The sequence below is a fragment of the Balaenoptera musculus genome, chromosome 2 (genome assembly GCF_009873245.2).
Source record: "Balaenoptera musculus isolate JJ_BM4_2016_0621 chromosome 2, mBalMus1.pri.v3, whole genome shotgun sequence".
Classification (NCBI taxonomy): domain Eukaryota; kingdom Metazoa; phylum Chordata; class Mammalia; order Artiodactyla; family Balaenopteridae; genus Balaenoptera; species Balaenoptera musculus.
Window position 1 is genome coordinate 66,054,294 of NC_045786.1, and position 25,675 is coordinate 66,079,968.

Consider the following 25,675-nt stretch of genomic DNA (forward strand, 5'->3'; position numbering starts at 1 on the left):
GGAGGACGTTTCCAAAAATGTCATCACAGGCTTCGCTCTCCAGTGGTTCAAGTGAGTCCTCAGCCTTTGTTTCTTCATGGCTTCTCAAAATGAGAGTAATGCTGTCAGAGTAGCTGTTACTCACGGTCCGGAAGGGGGAGGAGAGAAAGCAATCTGAGCTTTAACCCGACTGAAGAAAGTACTTCGAAGGATTCGGCAGAGTCAATGATTCCCCAAGGCAGCTCAGGGCTCCCTGATGGAACACAGGGTTGGCTTCTGTGTACTCTGCTCTCCTACACCCCATCCACTCCCCAGAGATGAGGAGAGGACCAGGAGGGAGAGAGAGGCCAAGGAGCTGCCCCTTAGCCAGCTGTGTGACCTGGGTGAGTGACCTAGCTTCTCTGGGCTACAGTTTCCTCAGCTTCAACACAAGACTGCTGTCTCTCTCTCACAGGACTCTTGCGAGGATTAAGTAAGTTAATGTCAGGGGAAGCGCCTAGCACGATCCCTGACACATACTAAACACACCCCCCAAACATTCGTGCTTGCATGCTTTCATTTATTTACTTGTTTATATAAAGTGCTTTGAAAGTAGATGAACGCATGACCCACTTTTGTCAACTCTTCTTATTGGGGCACCCTGTCCCCAATTCCATTATTTCAAAGCCCGATGATCACCTGATAATATAATCTAGGGACTCCCGAAGCTGGCAGAATAGAATTGCCTGTGAAAGTTAAAAAAAGAATACAGATTCCTCAGCCCAATCCAAGACAACAAAATCAGACTCTCTAGAGGTAGGAATCTATACTTTTAAACATCCCCAGGCAAGTCTAATGCCCAGCCAGGTTCTGAAACCACTAAATCCTTTTTTAAGAGTCTGTGAGTTCCCATGCATTCAGGGGTTAGCTCCTTTCCAGGCTTATGTGGAGAGTGACCCTCACTGCCTGAATCCAAAGGAGTGACCAATGGCAGGAATATAGAGACCAGAAAGCAGGTAGGGATGACCTGATGAGGGGGGACAATGTGATGCTTCTCAACCAGGTAAGCATCTAACCATCTGTCTAGACTTCAGGCCACTTATGTAGAGTTCTCTGGGCAAGTGAGGGGAGAATGGAGCAGATTTGGAATGTCAGGGAGGTGTGGGTGGCGAGGAAGACAAGGAATGAGTGATGCGAGCCTGGGTTGAGAATGACTCCACCACAAGCTCTGTGAAGACGGGGACTTGTCTGTCCCTCCCAGGCCCAGCCTTCACCACGGAAGACACGTTAGATAACGCACCTAAGTGCTGGCACCATCAGGACCCAGCTGTCAGTCCTCCCTGCAGGACTCAGCCCCTTCTTCACCTGAATGACATCTATCCACCCGGGAGCCTCCATCCAGGAGTTGCCTGCTCTAGGAAGCCTTCCCAGATGTCTGAGCGAGGGCTCCTCCTCTGTGCCCCGCCCCCGCCCCATCTCACAACAATGTTCTCCACACTCTCAGCCCCACCACACCGCTAAAGGTGTAAACTATGCTTCATTCGCCTTCAGTCCATAGTGCCTGGCACACAGCAAGGGCTCAATAACTATTTCTTTGGATTAAAATTGTCCAAGCGTCTCTTTTTACAGATGAGGAAACTGATGCCCAGAGAGGGCAGGTGGATCACCCCAGGTCACCTAGCCCATCCGGGAATAGATCAGAGCTCACCACAGACAGGTCAACAGGTCCAGGACGGAAAAAGAGTATCTGTCCTTTCGCCTCCAGGCCCTCTCCTCTTGTTTGACCTCATCTGAGTCCACGTGGCTGGTGGAAAGAACCATGGACACAGTCAGAATACCGGGTGTCCCAGTCGTGCCTCAGCCTCTACCCAGAGAATCTGGACATTCTCTGGGCCTTGCTTTCTTCTGCAGTCTGATGGGACTACCTCTCCTTGTCTGGCTGCCTCCCCTGGCTGTGGGTAGGATGAAACAGGCTGTTCGGCGTGTACACTGGTCACATACAAACTATCACCATCCTAATTATGAGCCAAAGGAAACAGGCCCACCCAGGATGCAGAAGAGGCACATACCAAGAAATTAAAACTACACATTCCACTGAGAAACATCTGCCCACACTATTGCTATGTTTACGTTTCATTTCCAGAGGAAAGAGTTGTGATAAAACTGGGGGGGACGGGGGGAGGGGAGACTCAGCATGACTTGGAAAAACAAGCAAGAGTTTATCAGACATTTTGAAAAGAGAAGGGATTTTTACACTGTGGACACAGCCTCTCTGGAGGGACATCAGACCACAGCCACTTTCCTGGGGAGAGCTGGGCCAAGGGCACCCCAAGGTTGGTGGTCCCTCTGCAGATGGCACCCAGAAGAGCCCAGCCCAGCTCTGCTCCCAGCTACATCCCAAGCAGAGTGAAGATTCAGCTTGTCTTTGAAAAATGAGCAGCCTCCTCATTTTCACTCAACAAACAGTTATTGAGCCTTGACTGTGTTCAAGGTACTTTGACCAGCACTGAGGGGGAAATTTAAAGATGGATCACGGTCTCTCTCTGCTATCTATAGGCAGATTATCTAAAGGAGAGAAAAAAACAGACAAGAGAGGTACAAAGCATCACGGGAACTGAAGGAGAGCTTTCAGCTGAGAGATCAAGGGGTGCTTCCTGGAGGAAGAGGCACTGAAGCCAGTTCAGTGGAACTGGACTGGAATGGAGCCAGTTCAGTGGAACTGGACTGGAATGGAGCCAGTTCAGCGGTTTGGGATGAGGGGACCGCACGCACAGAGGCAGGAATGAGAATGCCAGGTGTGGTGAAAAAAGGACAGCAGCCCTGTGAGACTTGGCATCAGGATGTGAGGAGGGCAGGGCATTGAGCTAGATGGCACAAACTGGCCACTCTCTTTTTGATGGTCAGTGGGTCAGGATCTCATTTTCCCTTCGAATGGGTTGAAAATGTTCTTTGTAGTCACGTTCCCTCCCTCTTTGCTCTTCTGTTCTAAGTACTTCTGCACATCAGGGGGAAAATGCTGTCTGGATGTAAGCTGAGGTGGGCCCAGAAGTTTCCAGGAACAAGGCAGAGAGCCAATCTTGTGCAGTCAACAGCTGTGATGATGCTTGTCAGCGGGCTCTGTGCCCAAGATGACAGGGCGGCTCCGGGGCCAGCCTGCACGGTGACAGGCACATGCTTTGTACCCACTCCTGGCACTGCTACGCATCGCCACTGGTGCACACAGGGTTTTTTATTCATTTGTATTGATAAAGGCCTTGTGCAATGGGAAAAAAATTTTTAAAGCACCTAAACAGTTATCAGTAGGAAAAGGGATGAAACTATTTAAATATCCATCAACAGGAGAATGATTAAAAAGAAAAAAAAAAAACACTGTGCAAACGGTATAAAGGATGAGGCAGAGCTATACTATCCATCTATACCAGGGCCGCCCCTCATATCCAAGGGGCCTGAGTCAAGAAAACAAACGGGGGCTCCAGCCCACAGCCCACTGTCTTTTCTTCCCACCTATAGTTCCCTCTTGGTGATCAAGGGGCCTCACACGTGTGGACACCCCACCCTATATATCCAAGCTCTGTCCACACCCCCAGCAAGCAGCCGCTCCTTGGCTAGCCCCATCAGTGGTATGATTCACCATCAAAAAGACAGATCCAGGGAAGAAGCCTGTCCTGAGCTGTTGGAGCAGGAGACTCTGGCATCCCAGTGACCCAGAGTGGGGGGATGTGGGCTCTAGGTGCCTGTCCCCTTGACCCCTAGGACTCCTCACCCCATAGAAAGAGGAACAGCCAGAGAAGGGTCAGTGCAGGACCCAGGGCAGGGGCCCCAGTGGCCAGGTCTAAGTGTAGAATTGAAATATACTGACATGGAAAGTATAAAATAATTAAGTGAAAAAAGCACACTGCAGAACCATGTGTGTAGAATGATTTCACTTTTTAAAATTTCCTACATAAACGCTTAGAAGTTTTTCTGCATCCCTGCTGCTAATGGTAGTGATCTATAGAGGGCTGGGTTAAGAAGGGAAGTGAAAAAAGCCTTGCACATTATACTTTGCACAGTTCTTTGCTATGAACATTATACAAGCATGTATTATTTTTATAATCTAAAAAAATTCTTAAATAATACTTTTTAAATGTTACTACTTTTTTGTACCAGTTAAAGTATTTCTTATGTGTTTTCTTGTGACCAAAAGAAACAAAACAAAATATTTTGAAAATCCAATCCTGGATCATTCCTAGACAGTCAAGGAGGTTGCTGTGGTCATGACCCCCAGATGTAGTAAAAATTCCCTAGACACACATGTTTCTCCACATGTCCAAAGGGCGTCCTATCTGCTTCTTCAGCAGATCTTTCATACAAGGGCTCCCAATCCTGTCTGCACATCCGGGAGCTTCTACAAATAGATTCCAGGTCCCATCCCCCAACTGGCTGAATTAGAATCTTCTGGAGGTTGTGCCCAGACATCTGCATTTGTAACTCCCCAGGTGATTCTGATGACCCTCGAAACCCTGGGTGGTAAGTAGCCCAGGCAACGGTTCAGTCCCATTTGGTAGATGAGAACACTGAGGCCCAGGACAGTTAACAGCCTTGTCTCAGGGCAGGATGGGCAGTCTGTTGGTTCTTCTGCTAGAGCTGGTTCTTCTTCTCTCCCAGCTGAGTTAACAGGTACTGGAAGACAAAAGGGGGCTTGCTGTCAGCGGTCCCAATTTGCAGGCTATCAGATTGCAGCAGTCCCACTATGCCAGGTGATTAGCTAATTTGTTCAACAACTATATTTGGAGGACCTACTCTGTGCCAGGCACTGTTCTGGGTATTTAGAGCTGCAAACCTGACCAACAAGGTCCTAGCTCCCTTGCATATCGAATTCTGAGAGCTAAGGATGATTAAAAGGCATATGAAGAAGGCAGCATCCGAGAATGCAAAGTGCTATGAGGAAGATAAGGCAGGGTGAGGAGGTGGGGAGTGACAGGTGGTCCGGAAAGGCCTCTTTGGGGAGGTGACATTGGAGCTGAGCCCTAAATGATGACCCGGCTGTGCCCAGCATTCATAGCAGCCTTGGTAAAAGTGGGGACAGACAGGTGAGCAGCAGTGAGATAATATAGAGCCTCAGAAGACATGATGAAGGGGATGGATTATACTGGAATGGATTTGGGGCTTTGAGCCCAGCGAGGGTTGTGGTCGCCATGCCTCTGCTTCCCCTACACGGTGCTTCTCAAACATGAGTGAGTATCTGCATCCCCTGGAGGGCTTGTTAACACGCAGATGCTGGGCCCCACCTCCAGTTTCTGATTCCCTTACTTGTTGGTCTCAGGTAGGGCCGAAGATGTTGCATTTCTGATAAGCTCCCAGGGGAGTTGGACGCTGCTGGGCTGGGAACCACTCTGAGAACCACTGCTGTGTTGTAACGGCCTGTTGACCTGCCTGTCTCCTCTGTTAGGCTGGAGGTCTCCTGAAGGCAGAGACCACATCATGGTCACCATTGTGCCCCCTGTGCTTGGTGCCTTCGTAGGAGCTCAGTAGATGCTTCAGTTGCAGTGAATGAATGAGGGTGTGGGTCATCAGCGGCATGAAATAATATCTGTAAAGGCCTTAGAACATACAAGCACTATGTAACTGTGTTAGTCAGGGTTCCTCAGAGAAACAGAACTGATAGATAGATAGATAGATAGATGATAGAAAAAGAAAGAGAGAGATTTTAAGGAGTTGGCTCATAGGATTATGGAGGCTGGCAAGTCCCCAAATCTGCAGTTTGAGTCAGCAAATTGAAGACCCAGGGGAGCTGATAGTGTAGTTCCAGTCTGAAAGCAAACAGGCCAGAGACCTAGGAAGAGCCGACACTTCAGTTTGAGCCAAGGTAAGAAAAAGCCAGTGCCTCAGCTCGGAGGCAGTCAGTTAGAAAGGATTCTCTCTTATTCAGGGAAGGGTCAGGATTTTTGTTCTATTCGGGCCTTCAACTGATTGGACAAAGCTCACCCTCATTGGGGAGGACAATCTACTTTACTCAGTCTACAGATTTAAATGGTAATCTCATCCAAAAGCACCCTCACAGACACACCTAGCCTAGTATTTGACCAAATATCTGGGCACCCCTTGGCCCAGTCAGGTTGACACATGCCATGAACCATCACAGTACACGTAGTTGTTTAAATACACCCAGTGGATTCTCATCTCTGGTGAGGGATTTATGGAGGCAGGGAGAGTAAGGAATGTGCTGGCAAACAGAGGGGTTCTCACTTTCCTGGACTCCTCCTCCTCAGGAGTCCAGCCCTGCCAGGCATCTGAGCCACAGTGAACCACAAGCCCCTCCAACCAGCCCAGGGAGACCTGGAAGTGCCAACCCCCCTCGACAGGTCCCGGGTCAGGGGCTCTCCCTCTGCACCCCACCCCCAGCCAGGACCAGGGTTTGCTGCACTCAGCACTTCTCCAGCCCCATCTTGAACACATTAGCCACCATACTCAGCTGGCTGAAAGAGGTTACATTTTCCATGGAGAGAGGAGAGAAACAGCCTCGCTAGAGGAATAGTCTCTCTTTGTTCCCTTGAGCTCTCTGCTCCTCAAGTGGGAGCCCCTCCCTGATGCCCCGATCTGATTTCAGGGAAGGAAATGAAGCCAGGAGAGAAACGGAACAAAGGGCCTGGAGTGGGTTTGAGTGGAGGAGGGGTGCTGGGAGAGGGGAACAGGTGAGAAAGGGAAGAGGCTCCCGGGGAGCAGGCCCGGCTGGCTCCGGGGAGGGTGGCCCTCTCTCCATGCTGGGTGCTGCCCAGCCCCCAGAGCTGCCCAGTCCTTTACAATGGTGGACGAAGCACTGGACTCGCAGTCCCAGCTCCGAAACTGACCAGTGTCTCCCCACAGGCTTGCTACATCCACCTTCTGAGCCTCAGATACAATCTGCCCTTCCAGCTCCAAAGCTGTCCTGGTGATCAAAATCAAATGCAGGTCAATCACATCAAAAGGGATTCACTAAAATGAAAAGAATTGTTGGTAATAATTGGATTTCCTGGGATGCAAGGTCTAGGTCTTGAGGAGAGGAGCAAAGAGGCTGACCAGGGAGGGGATGCAACGCACATCTTGCCTTTCCTAGGCAGTCCATGCTGGTCCCTGGGCTCAGGACCTTCTCCAGGGGCAGGCCCATCAGTTGCAAATATCCTCTTTCCTTCCCCAACAGCTGATGGCCTTTTTGTTCCCATGACTTCTGCCGGCCCCATCTGCTGGGGAGCTAAACTGTTCACACCTGCCTTCCCAGACACAGCCAGTAAAAGGCGGAGCAGAGCCAGCCTCTGCCTCCAGGCTTTCCAGCCTCCACGGCTTGGGTGGGGGCACCGCCCTGGGAGTCAGGACACCCTGCACCAGTCCTGCTCTGCCACCATCTCCTCTGAGTCCTCATGCACAATACTTCCTATGCCTCGTTGGTATGTGACAAGCCTAGAGAGAGGAGCCTCCACGTTTCCTCCCAGCTCTGATGGTCTGCAAGGCCAGTTACCAGGTAACTAGAAACATCTGGAGTGCAGGGCTCCCTGTCCAAGGGGCTGTTTTAAGTGGGATGCACACAGAACAAAAGGATTTCTGTTCCCACAAGGCTGGACCAGGGGACAGTTTTATGCATTCGGTTAAACAACCAGAGAGAAATAATATACGTGGTGTCGGCAAGTCTGCCCACCACTCACACAGTAAGTATATACCCCAGATGGAACGTGAGCAGGGGGTTATGAATCTGCTCCTCTCTCATTGGTCCTGGATACTGTGTTCCTCTTATAGCATGGTAATATATGGAATTTCTAGGGGTAATTTTAACTATGTGCTTCTTTTTTTTTTTTTTTTTTTTTGCCTTGCTCATTCTAGTTAGGATGTTTTCAGTTATAAATACCTGAAAACTTAACTCAGACTTATACAGTAAAAAGTAGTTATTGCTTATATATCTGAAAAGTCCAGCAGCAGTCACCCTTCAGGTATAGTTTGATCCAGGGGTTCACAGTATCAGTGGGACTTCAGCTTTTTCTCTTGATGTTTCTCTCATACCCCTCATCATTACAAGGTGGCTTCTAGCAGTTCCACGCCCTACATCTATACCCTGTGGCATCCAGAGAAAAGGGACCACTTTGGTCCCTAAAGCCCCAGAGGAGGTCCTGAGATTGGGGTGACTTACGTCATTGGCCTACTCAATCCCTTCAGTCCAAGGATAACACTGGCCTGGCCTGCAGTATATGCTCAGTCCCTACAACTGGGAATGAAGCCAGATTTCCTAGATCCCCAAACAGAAATGAGGACTGTTGGGAAGAGGGAAATGGAAAATCAAGCAACAGTGACTTTAAACAGGAGCTGGGTCACTGCATTGAACCTCTGCACACAGAAACTATTCAATTTCTCGGCAACCTTTTTTCCAGGCACTGAATCTGGAGGGTCCTCCTAGGCCTGAGGCAAAGCTAAAAGCTCTTGAAGCTGCTGCTGCTGTAGACTGTCAGACAGAAGGTCAGAACAGTCCCTGGGGACCTTTCACCCTGGGCTTCAAGACCACCCTACATTAGTGCGGCAGGGCAGATGAGGGCATCTTGGCCCTCAAGGAATTATGACGCTAAAGCACTGGCCACAGCAGTCAGCAGGGATCACATACTGGTTTATGTGGGAAAGCCTGGGCTAATCAGTGAGGGTTTCCTGGAGCAGGTGGGACTTTGTGTGCTGGGTCTTAAAGGGTGGGGTCTGCACACCATAGCGGATGCACAGGACAGTATACTGGAGCCCAGAAATAAAACGACTCAAGTTCTATTTAGGTTTATCTTTTATCTGAAAAAAATAGGATTACTGATATTCAATACACAGATTGCCAGCTGTACACTGGTATAACTTACATACAAATTTACATATTTTGGGAGTACACATTACCTTTTTTCTTTATAGGAGTGTGCAGTTTAAAAGGTTTGGAGATTAAATTGCCTTGAAGGATGGAACCAGGGCTAAGTTCCCCACTGGGCCTTGTTGGAGAGGGTGTGAGCTAGGGATGCAGGGGCCCCTTCTCCTACGCTATGTCATGCTGGGATCCCAGGAGCCTAGCATGCAGAGGGGCCACATCCTGCCGTCCTCAGGTGGCCGTCCCCACAGTCCCTTGGCAAGGCCCTGCTTAGAAAGCAACCACTAGAGAAGGGTCCTCCAGGGCTGTGGCTGAAGCCTGCCACCAATTCTCCCATCCGCAGCAGCCCTGCTGCCCGCCTCTGTAGGAGGAAGGCCGGGAGCCCACAGCCAGTGAGTCACGGCACACAGCCCATGGAAAGGGCCCGATGCTCACCACGACCTTTGGGGTTTGTCATCTGGTGCCCATGCCAGAGGGTATAGGGTGTCCAGCCCCTGAGAAGCACAGCGGGCCCTGAGGCTGCAGATGGCTATATAAGGCTGAGGCCGCGGGAGTGACAGGAGTGCCAGACCCCAGGAGCAATTTGGCTGGTCTCAGTGGTGACACAAACATTTTCCCTGTGCTTCGCCATTATCCCCCGACAGCAAGACTGAATCATATCCTCAAAACCTCAAGCCCGACGGGCAGACGTAATGCCAAGAATCAAGAACAGCAAAGAGGGCTAACCCAGGCCCTCCCTTCATGGCAAAAAAATATTTGGGACAACACAGAGAAAGCTGCCCCAGGAGAACTAGTGCCAGCTCTGCCACAAACTGTGGGGCCTGGGTCAGCTCATCTCTCCAGGCCTCAGTTTCCGCATCTGTACTATGGGAACAGTAAGCCCTGTCCTGCTACCTCATGAAGTGCCAAGGACCCCCAGAGGAATCAGGTTTGGGAGAATGGGGATAGGATGTAGGGGGTGGCCCTTGTTCTTTGAAAAGGACACAGCCTGGTCTTGAGACAAATTTGGGGTCACGACGACTTGGTGTATTTACTGCCAGATTGTCATATGTTGGCCACTTCAAGGACAGATGACTTCTAGGAAGGCTCCAGTCTTTGTGGACTTTTTGTGGACTCTCCTATATCTAGGAGCTTACCTAGATATACCCCTTTCTGTTTGTCAGTGCCTTGTGGCATCTGTGGCTCCCCAGATGACCCTAGGTTACCTCCTAGGTGACCCTAGGAAGTAGGCAATAGTGGAATTGTTAACCCTATTTCATGACCGAGAAAACCAAGGTCAATGAACTTCTCCAGGCCACACGGCAAGCGGGTGACAGAATCAGGATGAAGAAACACCCAGCCCTGGAATCTCAGCCCAAAGATCTTGCCCTGTAATTGGGACTCCACCAAGTTGCCTTTGGGGCCTCAAGAGTTCCACTCTGTAAAATGGGGAGAGTTGTGAGGAGTCTGCCTTGTCAGGCAGCGGGAGTGTTTTCTAGAAGACACAGGGGCATCACTTTTCTAGAAGATGGCCAGGTTTTGTTTTTTCTAATCTAGAACTTGCTGTGCCTGATTGTCCCGGAGGCACCCTGCGAGGTGTTCCTCGAAGGCATGCTTCCCAGAAAGCACTCACCATCAGGCAGTGGTGTCCTAGAAGGAACATCGCTCTGGGACACTTGGTCACACACCAGGTTGACCTTGAAAATGGGAGCAGCCAGAAAAGCAACCTTGGAGCCCAAACTTTCCTTACTGACCTCTCTCCCATCTCCTTCTCTCTCTCTCTCTCTCTTTTTTTTTTTTTTTTTTTTGGCTGGAAAAAATGGAGCAGCCTTGACCACACAATCACTCGCAGAATTAAGTAGCCAAAAATCACATTGTCTAGACAAATAGATTTTATGAGTCCAGTTAATTCCTGCCAGTCAAAAATAGGCACGCTTAATAAGCGGATATATTTAGAATCTGTCATTATCTGGTCCCCAGGGGAGAAACCTCAGCTCTTATTACATAGACTCTAATTTCAAACAGAGCTCTGTTAACTCCCACGCTGGACCTTAGTTCTTTCCTGACGGCACAGAGAGGTGGATGGGAGCCGGGCAGGGAGATATTTGACCACAAGAAGCTACTTAAGTCCCGTGTTGCCTGAACCTCCAGGTCCGTCCCTCTCAACCATCTTAAGCCAGAAAACGAGCAATTGCTTCTTCTTTGAGTCATGTTTCCAGGGGGTGGCAAGTTGTCGTGAGAGCACGGCTACAGAAAGGTCTGCACGCTCCCAATGTGTCACATGTCCCTGTGCCCCTCGGGGTCTGGGAGACCTCCAGGGCTGTGTGAGCCGTGGCACCTCCTGCCATGACAGTGCAGCTGTGCCTGGGAGAGTGGTTCCTGACTTGCTGTTAGCACCAGGGCCTGAGCCAAGCAGGCGGATGGTGGCTGAGAGCAGAACTGACACCCAAAGCCTAGAGGGGTCCAGATATGCCAGAGGCAGGTGATGCTGAAGGGACACAGTGCCCAATTTCAGGATTTTGCTTCACGTCAGCACTGGGATTCCAGCTGCCTGGCTGGGCCACTCTGGATCACCTCCGATGGTGCTGCCCGCTGGTGGGCCAGGGATAAGACATAGAGGGGGCTTTGGGGCACTCTAAGGAGAGGGCCTGGGGGCTGTCCAGGTTGTGGTGGGATTCTCCCTGGCCCCGAGGGAGGTGGCACTGCCGGGGCTTGGCCAGGTCAGGAGGGAGTGGCCGCTCTTTCTCTAGAAATATGTGTGCATGTAAGCAACATGCGTTAATTTCTAGTGGGTGCATAACAAATTAGCACAAAGTATTGATAGATGGCTTCCCAAAACAGAAGTTTATTCTCTCACAGGTCTGGAGGCCAGACTTCCAAAATCAGGTCGTCGGCAGAGCTGTGCTTCCTCTAAAGGATCTAGGAGAAATCTTCCTTGCTTCCTCCAGCTTCCAATGGTCCCAGGCATTCTTTGGCTTGCGGCAGCTTCACTCCTAGCTCTGCCTCCATCTTCACATAGCTTCCTCTTCTCTCTGGGTCTCTCCTTTGTGTGTCTCCTTAAGGACACATCATTGAATTTAGGGCCCACCTAGGTAATCCAGGATGACCTCATCTTGAGATCCTTAACTACAATTGCAAAAACCCTTTTTCCAAACAAGGTCACAAAGGCATAGGCTCAAGGCAGAAGGCCCAGCTGGGTGGTTGCCCCTTGCCATTCTTTAGCCCGGCTGGCTGCCTTGCCCACCCTGAGCAAAGACTTAGTGCCTCAGGGGACAGCCATGAACACTGTGCAACATGCCCCAGCCCCCGGGTCAACAGCTGAAAGACTCATGTAAGGTGAGGAATGAGGCCACCCACAGGTAGTGGCAGATGGCCAAGACTCCAAGATCATCCTTCCTCTGCCTGAATGACCCCTATTACCACAGTCCCACCATCTAGCAAACTCATATTCATCTGTTAAGACCCAGCTCAAGAACACCTCCTCCATGATGTCTGCCCTGCCCTCTTCTCACAGGGATGGCCTCCATCCCATTTGTTGCCAGACCCATGCGGTCTTCATCTCTGTGTCTCCAGATCCTGGCAAGGGCCTGGATAGGCCACAGCATCCCTCTTCCAGGGAGACGAAGGTTTGAGTGTGAGGGTATTCGTGGGCTGCCCCTCCAGGATTCCCTCCCGCCCTCCCTACCCTACTCTCCCCTCAACACTGCCCCACAGGTTCCATCCTTTGCCAGGAAGGAGAACCTCCCCCAGCATCTTCACTTGTCTTCTTTTCCTTCCCAGGTTGGTCATCGGTGCTCCACTGGAAACCAACGGCCACCAGAAGACAGGAGACGTGTACAAGTGTCCAGTGACCCAAGGGAACTGCACCAAGCTCAACCTGGGTAACTTGGGCCACTGGTCTCTCCACAAGGAGGCCAGCCATTGTCCAGGGTGGGTCAGGTGCTGAAACACGTCCCTGCCCACAGTCACACTGTGAGGTGACCTAGCTGGTGTTGCTGTCCCCATTTTACAGATGAGGAAGCTGAGGCCAGAGAGAGGAAGTGACTTTCCCACAGTCACACAGCTTGTCAGGGGCTGGCCAGGATTCACACCCAGGTCTCCAGTGTCCCAGGCCATGGTTATTTCTGCCTCATCCACAGCCCCTCAGCACAGGGGAGCCAGGAGCATTTCCTATCTTTTTTTTCTGACTTTGAAATAATAACAATAGCCAACATTCATATGTCTTATATACTGTTCACCACATGCCAGGCACTGGTTTAAGCACTTTTAGGTATTTTTTGACTCATTTAATCCCCACAACAACCGTATGAGATTTAATCATTAACGACAGCCTGTGGAGGTGAGGGGACCTGCCCGGGGTCACCCAGCTAATAAGCAGCAAGGCCAGGATTCCAACCCAGGCCGTCTGCAGCCACCCCCTAACCACTGCGCAGCACTGCCTTTCTGATGACTCGGTTCCTCGCTGAAGCGCTCCGGGGCACAGGGGAGCGGCTGTGAGCAGCCTCAAGACCTTCCAAGTCCTTGTAAATCTCCGTGTACACGTGCGCATGTGTACACACAGCCTGCGTCCACTAAGGCACACGCACCACTCCTCTAAAGCACTTCTGCTTTGTCCTAAAGGTCAGACAGTGGCCAGGCCATCACTTTGCTTTCAAAAGGGAGCAAAAGTCCCATTTGGGCTGAGAAGCTGCGATTCCAGGACTGGCCTTCCCCAGGGCAGGACCCTCAGCCTCCCACTCTTCCAGGAGGGGAGCCTCCATCCTAGAGCAATGGAGTGGGGTCCCCTGGGGAGGCTGTGGGGAAGCAGGGCCTGGGGCGGGGTTGGGGGGTGGGGAGATGGCAGAGCTTTAAGCGATAAGCAGATGGATGAAAAGGCCACATCAAAGAGAAAGCATGTGAAACCAGATCCCCAGGGCAGCCAGCTGTCCCAGCACATAGTGCTGGACGCTCCCGCTGGCCACATCTGTGTCAGGGCCGTGGATGGGAAGTTCAAACCCCAGCACAGCCGGGGGCCCAGGCTTCAGTGAGGAAACGGTCCAGGGCGGGCGGGAGTCCGGCTGGCGGCTTATGGATCCCGGTCGTCACCGCCCTGAGAGCACAGGCTCCCAAACAAGCCAAGCTGGATTCTCCTTCCAGCTGTACAGTTTCCTCACTGTGTGTCCAGGGGGAGCTCGCATCCTCTCTCTGAGCCTCTGTTCACTTATATGTGACTCTAGGATCCATCCCAGGTCTAATATGTCCCCCAGCCTTTCATGAGCACCTAGTATGTGCCAAGCACGATGCTAGTTATTGGGGATACAGCAGGGAACAAGGAGCCAAGGGCTCTGCTGGGATGGCACAGTAAGCGAGGAGACAAACTACAGTAGAAAGCAGGATCATCTCAGGTGGGGAGAGATGCTGTGCGATAAACCAGGTGTTATGATAAGAGAGGCTGGGTGGGGAGGAGGTAGGGAGTGGGTACTATCTTAGCAAGGTGATCAGGGAAGGTTTCCCTGAGCAGGTAACTTTTGAGCAAAGGTCTGATGGTGAGATGGAATCAAGTGGGACCACAGCATTCCAGGCAGAGGAGAAGCAAGTGCAAAGGTCCTGAGGTAGGAATGAACTTGCTCTGTTGGAGGATGGAAAGAAGGCTGGGGCAGAGGGAGCAAGGCGGGTGGTGGTAGATGTGCGCACTGAGCTAGGGGCCTGGGCCACTGAGAAAAGCCCCTGGTCCAGGTGGGGACCAATACACATGAACCCATCATTTAGGTTCCTCTATCGCTCTGGTTTCCAATGTGGACCTAATTTCCCTCCGAAGGAGGAGGAGCCCCTGCTGGCAATGGGAGACATGATGCCATCAGACTCTGAAACTGGGGCTTAAGCTGGGAGGCGGTGGGCAGCAAAGTGCATGGAGGCCGAGGAAGAGTACTGGTCAGGAAGCACCTCATTTGAGGAGGGTTTCCTTCCCTCCCAATGAGGAGGCAGGCGGACCATCTGTCAGTTTATCCCCACAGTGGAAAACGCAAGGCAGGGAAACCTGAGTCCTGGTTTTTCCTATGGCCTCTCCAGGCTCTGAGCCCCACTCAGCCAGGAATGTTCTTTCCTTTCTCTCCAGGGAAGTGGGTGTCAGTTATTCACACCTCAGTGTTGAAGGGTCTACCTACCTCTGGTGCCTTTTTTTCCCAACACCTGGATGAAGTCAGGGTTTTCGCTGAGCGGCAGGGGCTCAGGGGGAGGGGATGTGATTCTGGAAGGCAGGCCCTGTGTGAGGAGGGGCTTATGCCCCAGCCCTCACACAGACCCACTGAGAAAGGTGTAAGTCTCTCCTGGTCACAGAGGGGAGGTTAGTAACTGCTCCAAATCCATGAGCAGCAGAAGCAGACGTGAACCTGAATCTTTCTTACTCCAGTGCAAGGGTCTTCCCCACCATGCTATCTGCTTCCTGGCCCACAGTTTCATTGAGGACCTCAGTCATTGAGACCAGGGAGGAAGAGAGGGAGCGGGGTGAGGTGGGGGACGCACCCTTTAAATAAATGGGGAGCAGAATTCTCCAAGCCGCTGAGGGGAGGAAGTTGCCCAGCTGGGGCTTGGAGCTTCCTCTCCAGACTTCTCACTCCATCCCTCTGCAGCCACAGCCCTGCTGTCAGATGGGGAAAGTCGGGATGTAACTTTGGCTCTGCTGGGTTCAAGTCCCCACGCTATCATTTATCAGTGATTGACCTTATAGAAGTCACTAACCCTCTGTGCGCCTTGACTTTCTCCTCTGTAAAATGAAAATGGTGACCCCTGGGCGTCCCAGGACCAAGAGGGGTCCTGGGAGGGCAGGTGGGCGCAGCACTTCGTAAATGATAAGGCACCATAAAAGCACCAGGGTTATTACTATTATTTTCTCTCCGGTTGGTTTTGACGGACAAAACAGAAAACAATCCCAGGCACTCGTAGAACAGCCAAGAGGGGCTTGATTTCAAAAGGAACCTTACTACAAACTGAAGGAAACCAAGGGGAAACAAACAACAAACACAGCCACCCCGCCCCAGCGCACAATACAGTCGGGGGTCTGAATTTCTGGCCTCTGCCCATGCCCGGCCCCAGGTCTTGCTGGCCTGGGCCCCAGAGGGTTGGCCAACTCTTCACACTTCCAATCGCCAACAGAGCTAAATGCTCCTGAGCTCTTAGAGATCACTCCCCTCCCCTGAAGCAGAGAACACATCTAGATCCTGCTCACAGCAGATGAGGACTGCTCGCTCCGGCTTAACAAAATACCCGCTCACTTCCCCCTAAACTCTCCCCGGCAAGTGTCTGCACACGTGTACGCGCACATACACCACACACACACACACACACACACTGGTCTGGAGAATTCAAGCTCACTTCTTTCCTTTCAGTGGCCTGACAGAATGATCTAGTAAAACCTTCCCCAATATAATCTGCTTAGTAAATTTAATCTCCACAACCCTCTCCCTCCACCCAGTTGGCTGATACTCCTGCCCCTGAATACTCCTCTGGAGACCAGCCACAGAATGGCATTCTTGGGCAAGACCTTGTGCCTCTATAGAAGGCTCTTGTTAAGTTGGCAATTTGCTCCCTGTGAGAACGAATCAGCTATCGTGTGTCAGTTTACCAGCTGAGCGGAGAACCGGACCCTGAGAGAGTTGGGCAGGGGACTGCTACGTTTGACGGCAGGTTGTCTTAAAGAAAAACGCGGAGGAGGCACTGCATAGAGGAACCAGCCTCGGGGGGAGCCCTGCTTTGTGTGGGGTGGGGCACAGGGGGATGGCTGGGGGAGGGAAAGCTCTGCACGAGGAGGTGGAAGGCTCTGCCGCCTGCCTCCTGTGTGACTTTGGGCAGTCTGCGTGACCTCTCTGAGACGCGTAGTCCTCATCTCACAGAGAGTTGAGAGGAAGTAATTAGACCATATCTGGGCAAGGCCTTAGTAAACTGTGAAAGGCTGCCCTGACCTACAGGCGGGTGAGGCATCCAGAGGGGCAGGGAGAATGGGGGAGGACCCTGCCTGGTACCGACTGGACCTCGGGCCCCTCTGGTGGCCAGCGGCAGCAGCAGAGTCCAGGCGGAGGACAGGCAGAAGGGGCTGCACGCTGAGTGTCTCCCTCCCACCCCAGGAAGGGTCACCCTATCCAACGTGTCCGAGAGGAAAGACAACATGCGTCTCGGCCTGAGCCTGGCCACCAACCCCAAGGACAACAGCTTCCTGGTAAGAGCCACCCACCCACCCTCTCTCCGAGCCCTAGCCCTTCCTGCCCCACAGGCCCTCTGCTTGGGGCCGCGAGGGGCGTGGGGTGCCTGCGCGTGCCCACCCACCGGGCTGCCTGTCCGCGTGCGCTCGGGGAGCAGCCCCTCCTCTGGCTTCCTGCTTGTGCCATCCTGCCTGCTGTGCCCGAAACTTCGGGGGGGTACAATTCAGGCAGGAAAAAGGATTGAGCCCTTTTGTGTACCTTCCCTTTGGGGCTGGGGGGAGTGCAAAGCAGATAGCCTGCAAAGGAATAAGAATAAATAAAGATATTCAACAGTCCAGTGGTAGGGGCGTCTATCCTTTCCTTTGGGGAGCCCAATTTCCTTTGGGGAGCCCAAGGCAGAGGCTGAGTCTCTGCTCCAGAACTGATGAAAGAAACAGGACACACCACACACCCTGAGAAGACTTTGAGGGGAAGCCGTAAATGAGTGAACGCAGATTTACTACAACGGAGGGAAGGATACAGAGGGATGGGCCACCTGGACTGCATAGGATCAGATGGGAAAGCTGCCCAGAGGAGGATTCTGTTTTGTTTTTAAAGAAGAGACTAGTCTTAGCAAGGAAGAAAGAGGAGGGGGTACTTGGGCTGAGGTGGTAGAGACATTCATTCAGTTAAACTGTTTTTTGAGCACTTACAATGAACGGAGCCTGACGCCAGGCACTGGGGATTCAGCAGTCAGCAGAGCTCCTGCCCTCCTGGAGCTTACATTCTGGCTGGGGGAGAGACGATAAGCAAATGAGTAATGTGAACATGATGCTGGGACAGAAAGGCAGCAGAAGGCTGTGCTGGGAGATCTCTGCCCCCCGCCCAGGCGAGCATATGCAAGCTTTGCACACAGTGGGAGAGTGCGGGTGGCGTGATGGATTGGCACCGCCTGCCCCTTGCCATCACGTTCGCGTGAACCACCACGAATGTGGCTGAGGCTGGGACTGATGGTTCCTAGAGTAGCTGCAAGAAGATTTCCGAGAAAAATTACCCCAGAAAGCCCAGTAAAATGCACCGCTCATTTTAAGATGGGAGGGCTTGTGTCACTCTCTGTTGTCACCCATCAGTTCATTTCTGTTGACACATGAGACACCTTGGGTGTGAAGCATCAGACATCAGGGCAGTGAGATGACTGGGATGCTCAGAGACTTGACACGAGCATAGTGGCTCTGCCAGGGAAAGTCCTGAGGCGCCTCGATGTATGGTTGGCCCACAGCCCTCATCATCCCCAACCAAGGGCAACAGGACCCCTGGCCCTGTCCACGCATACTTATCAGGGGCTTTGGTCTGACCCTTTTCTCCCTCTGAGGCTCCTTGTCATATGCCTACTAACTTGATTTCACCTACTTCATAAGGTGGGATGAAGGTCCAAGAGGGATACAACCCCTGGGGCCTCTGTGGGTAGGTTAAGACCCTAGTTCATAAATAGCAACTTTTGTTAACTCATTCACTCATCCATTCATCCATTCATTCATCAGCCCATCCTCCAAATATCCTTCCCTCTATTCATCTATCCATCCATCCATTCATTCATCCACCCATCTGTCTACGTGTCAGTCCACCCCCCATCCCCCCATCTAATCATCCATCCTTGCATCCATCCTCTCCCACATCCATCCATCATCCATTCATCTATCCATCATCCATCCATCCATCCATCCATCCATCCATCATCCTTCTAGCCCTCCGGCCGTTATCTATTACCTACTCTCCCATTATTTATTCTCCCTCACTTCCAAAAAATAATTTACAAGAGCTTCAACAAAGGACACAGATAATACAAAACCTTTAAAATCTGAGTTTAAAAAAAGAAAGCTAATTAAAGAAAGGGATTGGAAGTGGAATAATTATTCTTCCAAACCAAGGGAAATTAGAGCACAAAATTTAGTCCTGAGTTATCCAGCAGCAGGACAAAAATGGAGGCAGAAGCTGGGCTTTCATTTTTAATGACCCTGACACTGAGAGGGACTCATCACTCAGTCTTTAAATGAGGGGCTGACATCAATGTTTTTGGTAGCAAATTGCAGAGAAAGAGCAGAGACATTCTTTTTCCTTTCCTTAGTAAGAGCCATGGGCATGTTTTGGGGACCCTGTCCTGGAAGTCTGCCCAGAAATGACCTTCAGGCGACCTCTTCAGAAAGACCCTTGAAGGGTCCACTCCCATGGATGACAATGCTTTCCCGCATCCTGTGTGGTGGGCAGGGGGAAGGAGAGTCACAACCTGATGATGGGGTGGAGAATGGGACCCTTGAAAAGACAACAAAGGAGGACGCTAAGGTTAGTTTTTCTCCATTTCACCTGAAACCAAGGGAACTAGTACATGTTACAGCAAGAGAGATTTCAGTTAGACTCAAAGAAGACCCTCTAAATCCTAAAGATAACAACACTCAGATGGAGGATTCTGTCTTGGGTCTTGGAGGTTGGGACTGGGCCGAAGGCTGTTGGGCCTGGACCCTCCCTGAGGCCCCCCGCTGATTGGGGGTCCATGCTGTGCTTTACAGGCTTGCAGCCCCCTCTGGTCTCATGAGTGTGGGAGTTCCTACTACACCACAGGGATGTGTTCACGAGTCAACTCCAACTTCAGGTTCTCCAAGACCGTGGCCCCAGCTCTCCAAAGTAAGTGGCTTCAAATCTGCAGACTTGGGCTGAGCGACCGACAGTCCATGGGAGGCTCCGAGCTCTGGTCACCACTATCCCATGGCTACAAAGCAGAACTTGGACTCTAGCCCCGCCCTGCTCCGGCTCTCTGGGTAACCTGTGGGGTCATAATCTTGGCCCACCCTCCTGGGGCAAATGAGCTAAGGTTATGAAGACCACCCTGGCAGCCAGAGAGGCTCACTGCAATCCCACCCTGAGCAAGGAAGGGATTGCTGGCCCACCATGTACAGCAGGCAAGCTGCGTACTGCCGAAGTCTGGGGACATCGTTCACTTAGACTACGGTGTGCATGGTGCCCTCTGATGTTATGGGATGCAGCTGCCCTGTAGGTGGAGGGCCAAGGAGGACAGAACTACCCCTGGTGATAGTCCCATCTAATCAGTGTTCCTGGACATGAGGAAGCACTGCCCAGCTTTCCCAGAGCCTCGTGGAACACAAAACCTCCCACTCTCTCCCCACCTGCCAGGAAAGTCTGGGGAAATAACGCTCAGACCTTGCTTCCTGCAAGCCCAGACTGCTTGGCTCTGAGCCTCACTCTTTCCTGTGGGCTAACCACCAACACCCAAGCAGCTGCTGCCCGTTTTATTGAGGGTGAGGGGATTAGCACTTCTGGCTAGAGGCAACCTCCCTCCAAGCACCAGGGCCCAGTCGGAGATGGGAAGGTGGTGCCTGGGGGGAGGGAGGAGGAAGGTCAGTCCAGCAGGGGCTGGAAGATGGTCCTCTTAGGAGCGATGAGGAGGAGTCGATTCCATTCTTACAAAACGTCAGCGGGAGAGGCAGAGGCAGTGCCGGGGCTGGGAGGAGGCTCGCAGCCAGTCACGTGAGGTGTGTCACCCCCTAGAGAGGCTCTTTCCTCTGGGCCAAGGTGTGACCGTCTCAGCCTCCCAGAATCTCCTGTGGCGGAGACCTCCTCACCCCGCTGACCAGCAGCGGTGCCCTGGGAGCTCAGCAGATCCAGATCCCAGGGCATCCCCCGCCACCCCTGCCAACACCACGGAGGATCTAATTCAGCAGGTCTAGGATCAGCCGCAGGGCGTGTGTACGTGCGCACGTGCGTATGTTTCAAAGGCGTGTCCTGCCATGTTTAGCAACCACAGACCTAAAGCAAGGTTCTTCCCAGTGTGTCTTAAAATGAAAAATTTGAAATCGTAAGAAAGAAATCAGTAATAATAAATGTGTTCTAATAAAATCGGCTTTAAAATAAAAGAAACCTGGCCCCTACCAGTAGATTAGAAACCCCTCCTAATCAAAGAGTTACTGTCTCGTGTCCTTGTGGCTGCCGGCAACACACGGCGCTCCAGCACATGGCGGGTGCTCGGTCCACAGGTGTGGGGCGAAAGCACACTGGAGAGGGACAAAGCTATCAGGCACCGTTAGCCTGGAAGTGTAGGGCCATCACATGCTGTATGCGGCGTGTGCAGACGAGACCAGAGTGTACACACAGCTTCTCCTAAAGCAGAGCTGACTCTGAGCATCCAGACGCTTCTGAAGTGCTCTCCCAAACACAGAACCTGTGACAGGCGCCTAGGCTCAAAGCCACCACCTTCCCCTCCTGGGGAGCTCTGACATCAACATACTACACCTTCCCGATGCAGGAGTTACTGGAATGGTTAACTCACAAAGGCCCCTGCTGTATTGCTGTAAAGTAGATTTGAAAACAGTGTGAAATTCTCCAGTAAAAATAAGCAGATGCCCAATATTTCAATGTGATACAGTATAGTGTATATCGTATTAGATTGTATCATCTCTTATTTCAAGATAAGTCCTGCTGTTTCACAAACAGAAATAAATTACTTAGATGTAAAGAGAAGTTTTTTTAATTTGTTAGGTTACCGATGTGTCATGTTTTCTTTGTTGCTTTCTATTATTCATTTTAATTTGGTATTAAAATTACAAGAATATAGAGGAACCTTCAGGCTCAAAGCAGCGAGAGCTTGACCTGATAATGTCATTGTTACATTAACAAAGTGTTTGGTTAAAAAAAAAATAACAAGAGGATAAGCTAAGATTCTTGAGCATTTACTTGTGCTCAGCCCTAGAAACATCACCTTGTTAATTCCTCGTGGCAGGTCCTCTACTATCATTATGCCTCTTTCACAGAAGAGAAAACCGATGCCAGGATGTTAAGTAACTTGCCCAAGGTCAAAGCCAGGGGTCAAACAGTCTGACGCCAGATTCCACATTCCTAGCTATTACACCGTGCCTCCCTCCTAAGAAGTGAAACCTATTCATTTGGGCTGAAAGTGGTAATGCCAGCCTACCCATTACAGTGAAATAAACAATAACGAGGTACTGATTTGGGCACTGTTGGCTGCCTCCCGAACATTGGCCAGCTAACGGTGGTCAGTCCCTGTTGAGGAGCAGAGGCAGTTGGGCTTAATTTATGCTTTGTTCAGACAGCCAGTGCAGAACGGTGGAGCAGAGCCAGGAATTCCTGGGCTCCTCATTCACATTGCCCAAATAAATGTTCAGCCTGAGGACAGCTCCCAGGCCAGGCTTCCCTGGACAATCATCCAGGGAATCAGAGATTTGCAGACACTGGCTCCTTGGGTAGCTGTGACCATGTTTCCACTTCCCAGGGTGCCAGACCTACATGGACATCATCATTGTCCTGGATGGTTCAAACAGCATCTACCCCTGGGTGGAGGTTCAGCACTTCCTCATCAACATCCTGAAGAAGTTTTACATCGGCCCTGGGCAGATCCAGGTGAGTGTGGTTGGGACTCTTTCCTCCTCCAAATAGGGCCCCCCCAAAGCCCATGGCAGATGCTGCCTTGGGGTGGTGGGGGGGGAGCATCTGTGCATGCGCTAGAAAGGTGTAGGTGAAAGCGCCAGCAGCAGGGCCCTGCAGCCCAGGACACCCATCTCTGCTGGGCACATCAAGGGACAGTGTAGGGGAGGCACCACTGAGTGGGTCAAACACTGTCCTCTGGGATAGACACCACCTATTAACAAAAACTTTGATCACAGAGAGTGAGAAGACACTAGCACCCTGCTGGGTGAGGCACAGGGGAGAATTAGACACTTTGATCTTGGAGAAGAGACGGGGGAAGAGGTCATAGCTGCCAGCACATATTTGAAATGCTGCCTGGCTAACGAGGGGGTAGATTTATTCCGTATTGTTTTGGCAGGCCAGATGAGGACCAATGAATAGAACTGACAAGGTGGCAGATTTCAGGTCAATCTAAGAAATTATTTTGTAACAATTAGAGCTGTTAAAAGGGGAGTGGGCTTCCTCATGAAGTAATGAGTTCCCCACCACTGGGAGATCATCTTTTTAGGTACGGTGGATGAAAGTCCTGTATTGGAAATGCACTTGTACCAAATAAACTCTGTGGGCCCATCCAACAGTGACATTTTTTCATTCTAGTCCTACTATAGGTAGGTTTCTGCTTATTCTTTAAGGTTTTTATTTCGAGGCTATTAATATTTGAGTCTTATTAATATTTCAAACTTCTCTTCCAAATTTGAAAGAACCTTAGTTCCAGAGTTTGGTGAACAATGCCATGGCCCTCCACCCACACTGCTCCTAAGATTTTAGACTTCAATTCTATGCTCAACTTTTGTCTTTTTAAGTAAGAAACTTAATCTGCTGGGCCTTTCTTTAAATCACAGTCTCCTCTCTCAATATGCACCTCCCACCTGCCTCACCAAGCCAGCCATTCATTCCTGGAACTGTGCAGAACCTGCTTCCCTTCTGCTTAGTTCCTCTCCCTTGGGAAGGTCCCCAGCCCTCCTCACTCCTGAACCATCCCAGAGAGATGACTCCAGAAAACCTCATCACCAAAGGGCCAGCCTTCAGGGGTCAAGATGTCCTGTTTCCCTCTCCTCTAACTTGCAGGTTGGAGTCGTTCAGTACGGAGAAGACGTGGTACATGAATTTCACCTCAATGACTACAGGTCTGTAAAAGATGTGGTGGAAGCTGCCAGCCACATTGAACAGAGAGGAGGAACAGAGACCCGGACGGCATTTGGCATTGAATTTGCTCGGTAAAAAAAAAAAAATTAATTTTCTAAATCTCAGATACTGTTACAGTTATCTTTTGCTGCCCCACAAAATCTAGTATCTGGAGAGACAATAATTAATCCCTCAAAGTTCTGGGCATTGGCTGGGCTCAACTGATCAGTTCTCCCTTGGGTTCTCTCATGTGGTTGAAGGCTGGTGTCAGCTGGGGCTGTTGTCATCTGAAGTTTCTACTGGACTAGACATCCAGAATGGCACACCCATGTGGCTGGCAGTGGATGTTGGCTGTTGGCTGGGAGCTCAGCTGAGGCTGGTGATCTGAGCACCCACACGTAGTCATGTGGCTTGGCTCTCTCACCGTTTGGCAGCCAGGCTTTGAGAGGAAGCATCCCAAGAATGAGTTTTCCAGGAGACCCACACAGGAACTCTGAGACTGCCTATGACCTAGTTGCAGGAGTCCCAGAATATAACTTCTGCTATAGTCTTTTGATTGAGCAAGTCACTGAAGCCAGCCCAGGTTCAAGGGGAAGAGAATTTAATTTCCCCTCTTGATGGAGGAATGGCAAGGTCACGTTACAGAAGAGCATTTTGGGGCTGGGATTTCCAGTCAACTTCAGGAAATATGTTCTGCCACAGAGACCCTATGAAAAGTATGTGGGTTGTATGAGGGCAGAATCTTCTTGTGGGGTGTTCGTCATCAGTAGAATGTGAAGAACATAGTTAAATCTAACATCTGAGATTGTAGAGCAATGAGGCTGTTTCCTTAAACATCACACCAGAACTCACAATAATAATGAATGCTATCTCTGGTCATCCAGACAGATAGCTACGTGCTTATTCCAGTAACTCTGCCATGGCTGAGAACACACTGTACTCACCCCCACTGGAATCAGTGAATGATTTTTTTTTTTTTTCAGTGAATGATTTTTAAAGTCAGTTCCCCCAGATCTTTCCAGCTGTGGCCTAAACTCCTACGATAACTATGTCCAAAACATTTAGATTTTAAATGTATAAATTTTACACCTACGAATATGAGCTCTGCTATGTTCATTGAGACCACCGTCCCATTACCTTATAATCCCACCTCACATAGGGTTAGTCGACGTGTTTAGCAGAATTCTACAATGTGAAAGCTATTTAGCAGTAACATGATTTCATGTGGTCAAAATATTAACTCTTTTTTTTTTTAATATTTATTTATTTGGTTGCACCAGGTCTTAGTTGCGGCAGGCAGGCTCCTTAGTTGTGGCTCATGGGCTTCTTAGTTGTGACATGAGAACTCTTAGTTGCGGCACGCATGTGGGATCTAGTTTCCTGACCAGGGGTCGAACCCGGGTCCCCTGCATTGGAAGCGCAGAGTCTTAACCACTGCACCACCAGGGAAGTCACCCAACCTCACTACTCTTTATGATTAAGTTACTGCTCCACCAGTGTATTTCTGTTCACTGATGAAACTTGCTCAAGCTTTTTTGCTAAATGAGCATCCCTCTGTGTAAAGATGGCTCTTACTCACCCTCATGAGAAATGGGCCCTCATGGGGGTGAGTCCCTGAGACCCCAAGCAGGCTCTTGTGAAGTGGCCAGGGGAACGGAGGAAGCCCACGCCCACTGAGCTATCACTGAGAAGCTAAGTGACTCCCACCGGGATGGAACACACTGCTTCCATCTCATTTCACAGCCCATCTCCGCCAGGTCAAGTGTGTGTGACTCACCTAGTAGTTTGAACCATCATGACTCACGAGCACTGCTGGGGTGTGCGATCTACACCTCAAGTGAACTTTGAAATCTGATCTTCCCAGCCAAGTCTGGGTCCCAAATTACAGCTGGTACCTTTTAAGGTAAAAGGTTTTCTCTCCTCATTCAGCTATTCATAATGCATTTTTTTCTGTGTACCTACTAGAGTACAAAGATCCAGGCCATGGACTTGAGGGGTTATAAAGAGGGTAACCTGTGACCCCTGGTTTAATAGGGGAGCTCTGGTAAGCGCCACCCTAACTCAGTGAGGATGAGAGAGGAGGGCTCCAAGGGAGGGACCAGAGAGGACTGCCAAGATGGGGGATATCTGA

General features: G+C 50.8%; 1 protein-coding gene across 2 annotated transcripts in view; it reads left to right on the forward strand.

Moving 5' to 3' along the window:
• ITGA11 (integrin subunit alpha 11) overlaps nt 1-25,675 on the forward strand; it is a 130,220-nt gene that overhangs the window by 52,113 nt on the left and 52,432 nt on the right. For both annotated transcript variants that reach the window (XM_036842087.1, XM_036842088.1), the window contains exons 3-7: nt 12,554-12,654; nt 16,873-16,964; nt 19,491-19,605; nt 22,226-22,353; nt 23,488-23,636. In XM_036842087.1, coding sequence (XP_036697982.1) covers nt 12,554-12,654; nt 16,873-16,964; nt 19,491-19,605; nt 22,226-22,353; nt 23,488-23,636 — 585 coding nt within the window. The remainder of the gene's footprint in view (nt 1-12,553; nt 12,655-16,872; nt 16,965-19,490; nt 19,606-22,225; nt 22,354-23,487; nt 23,637-25,675) is intronic.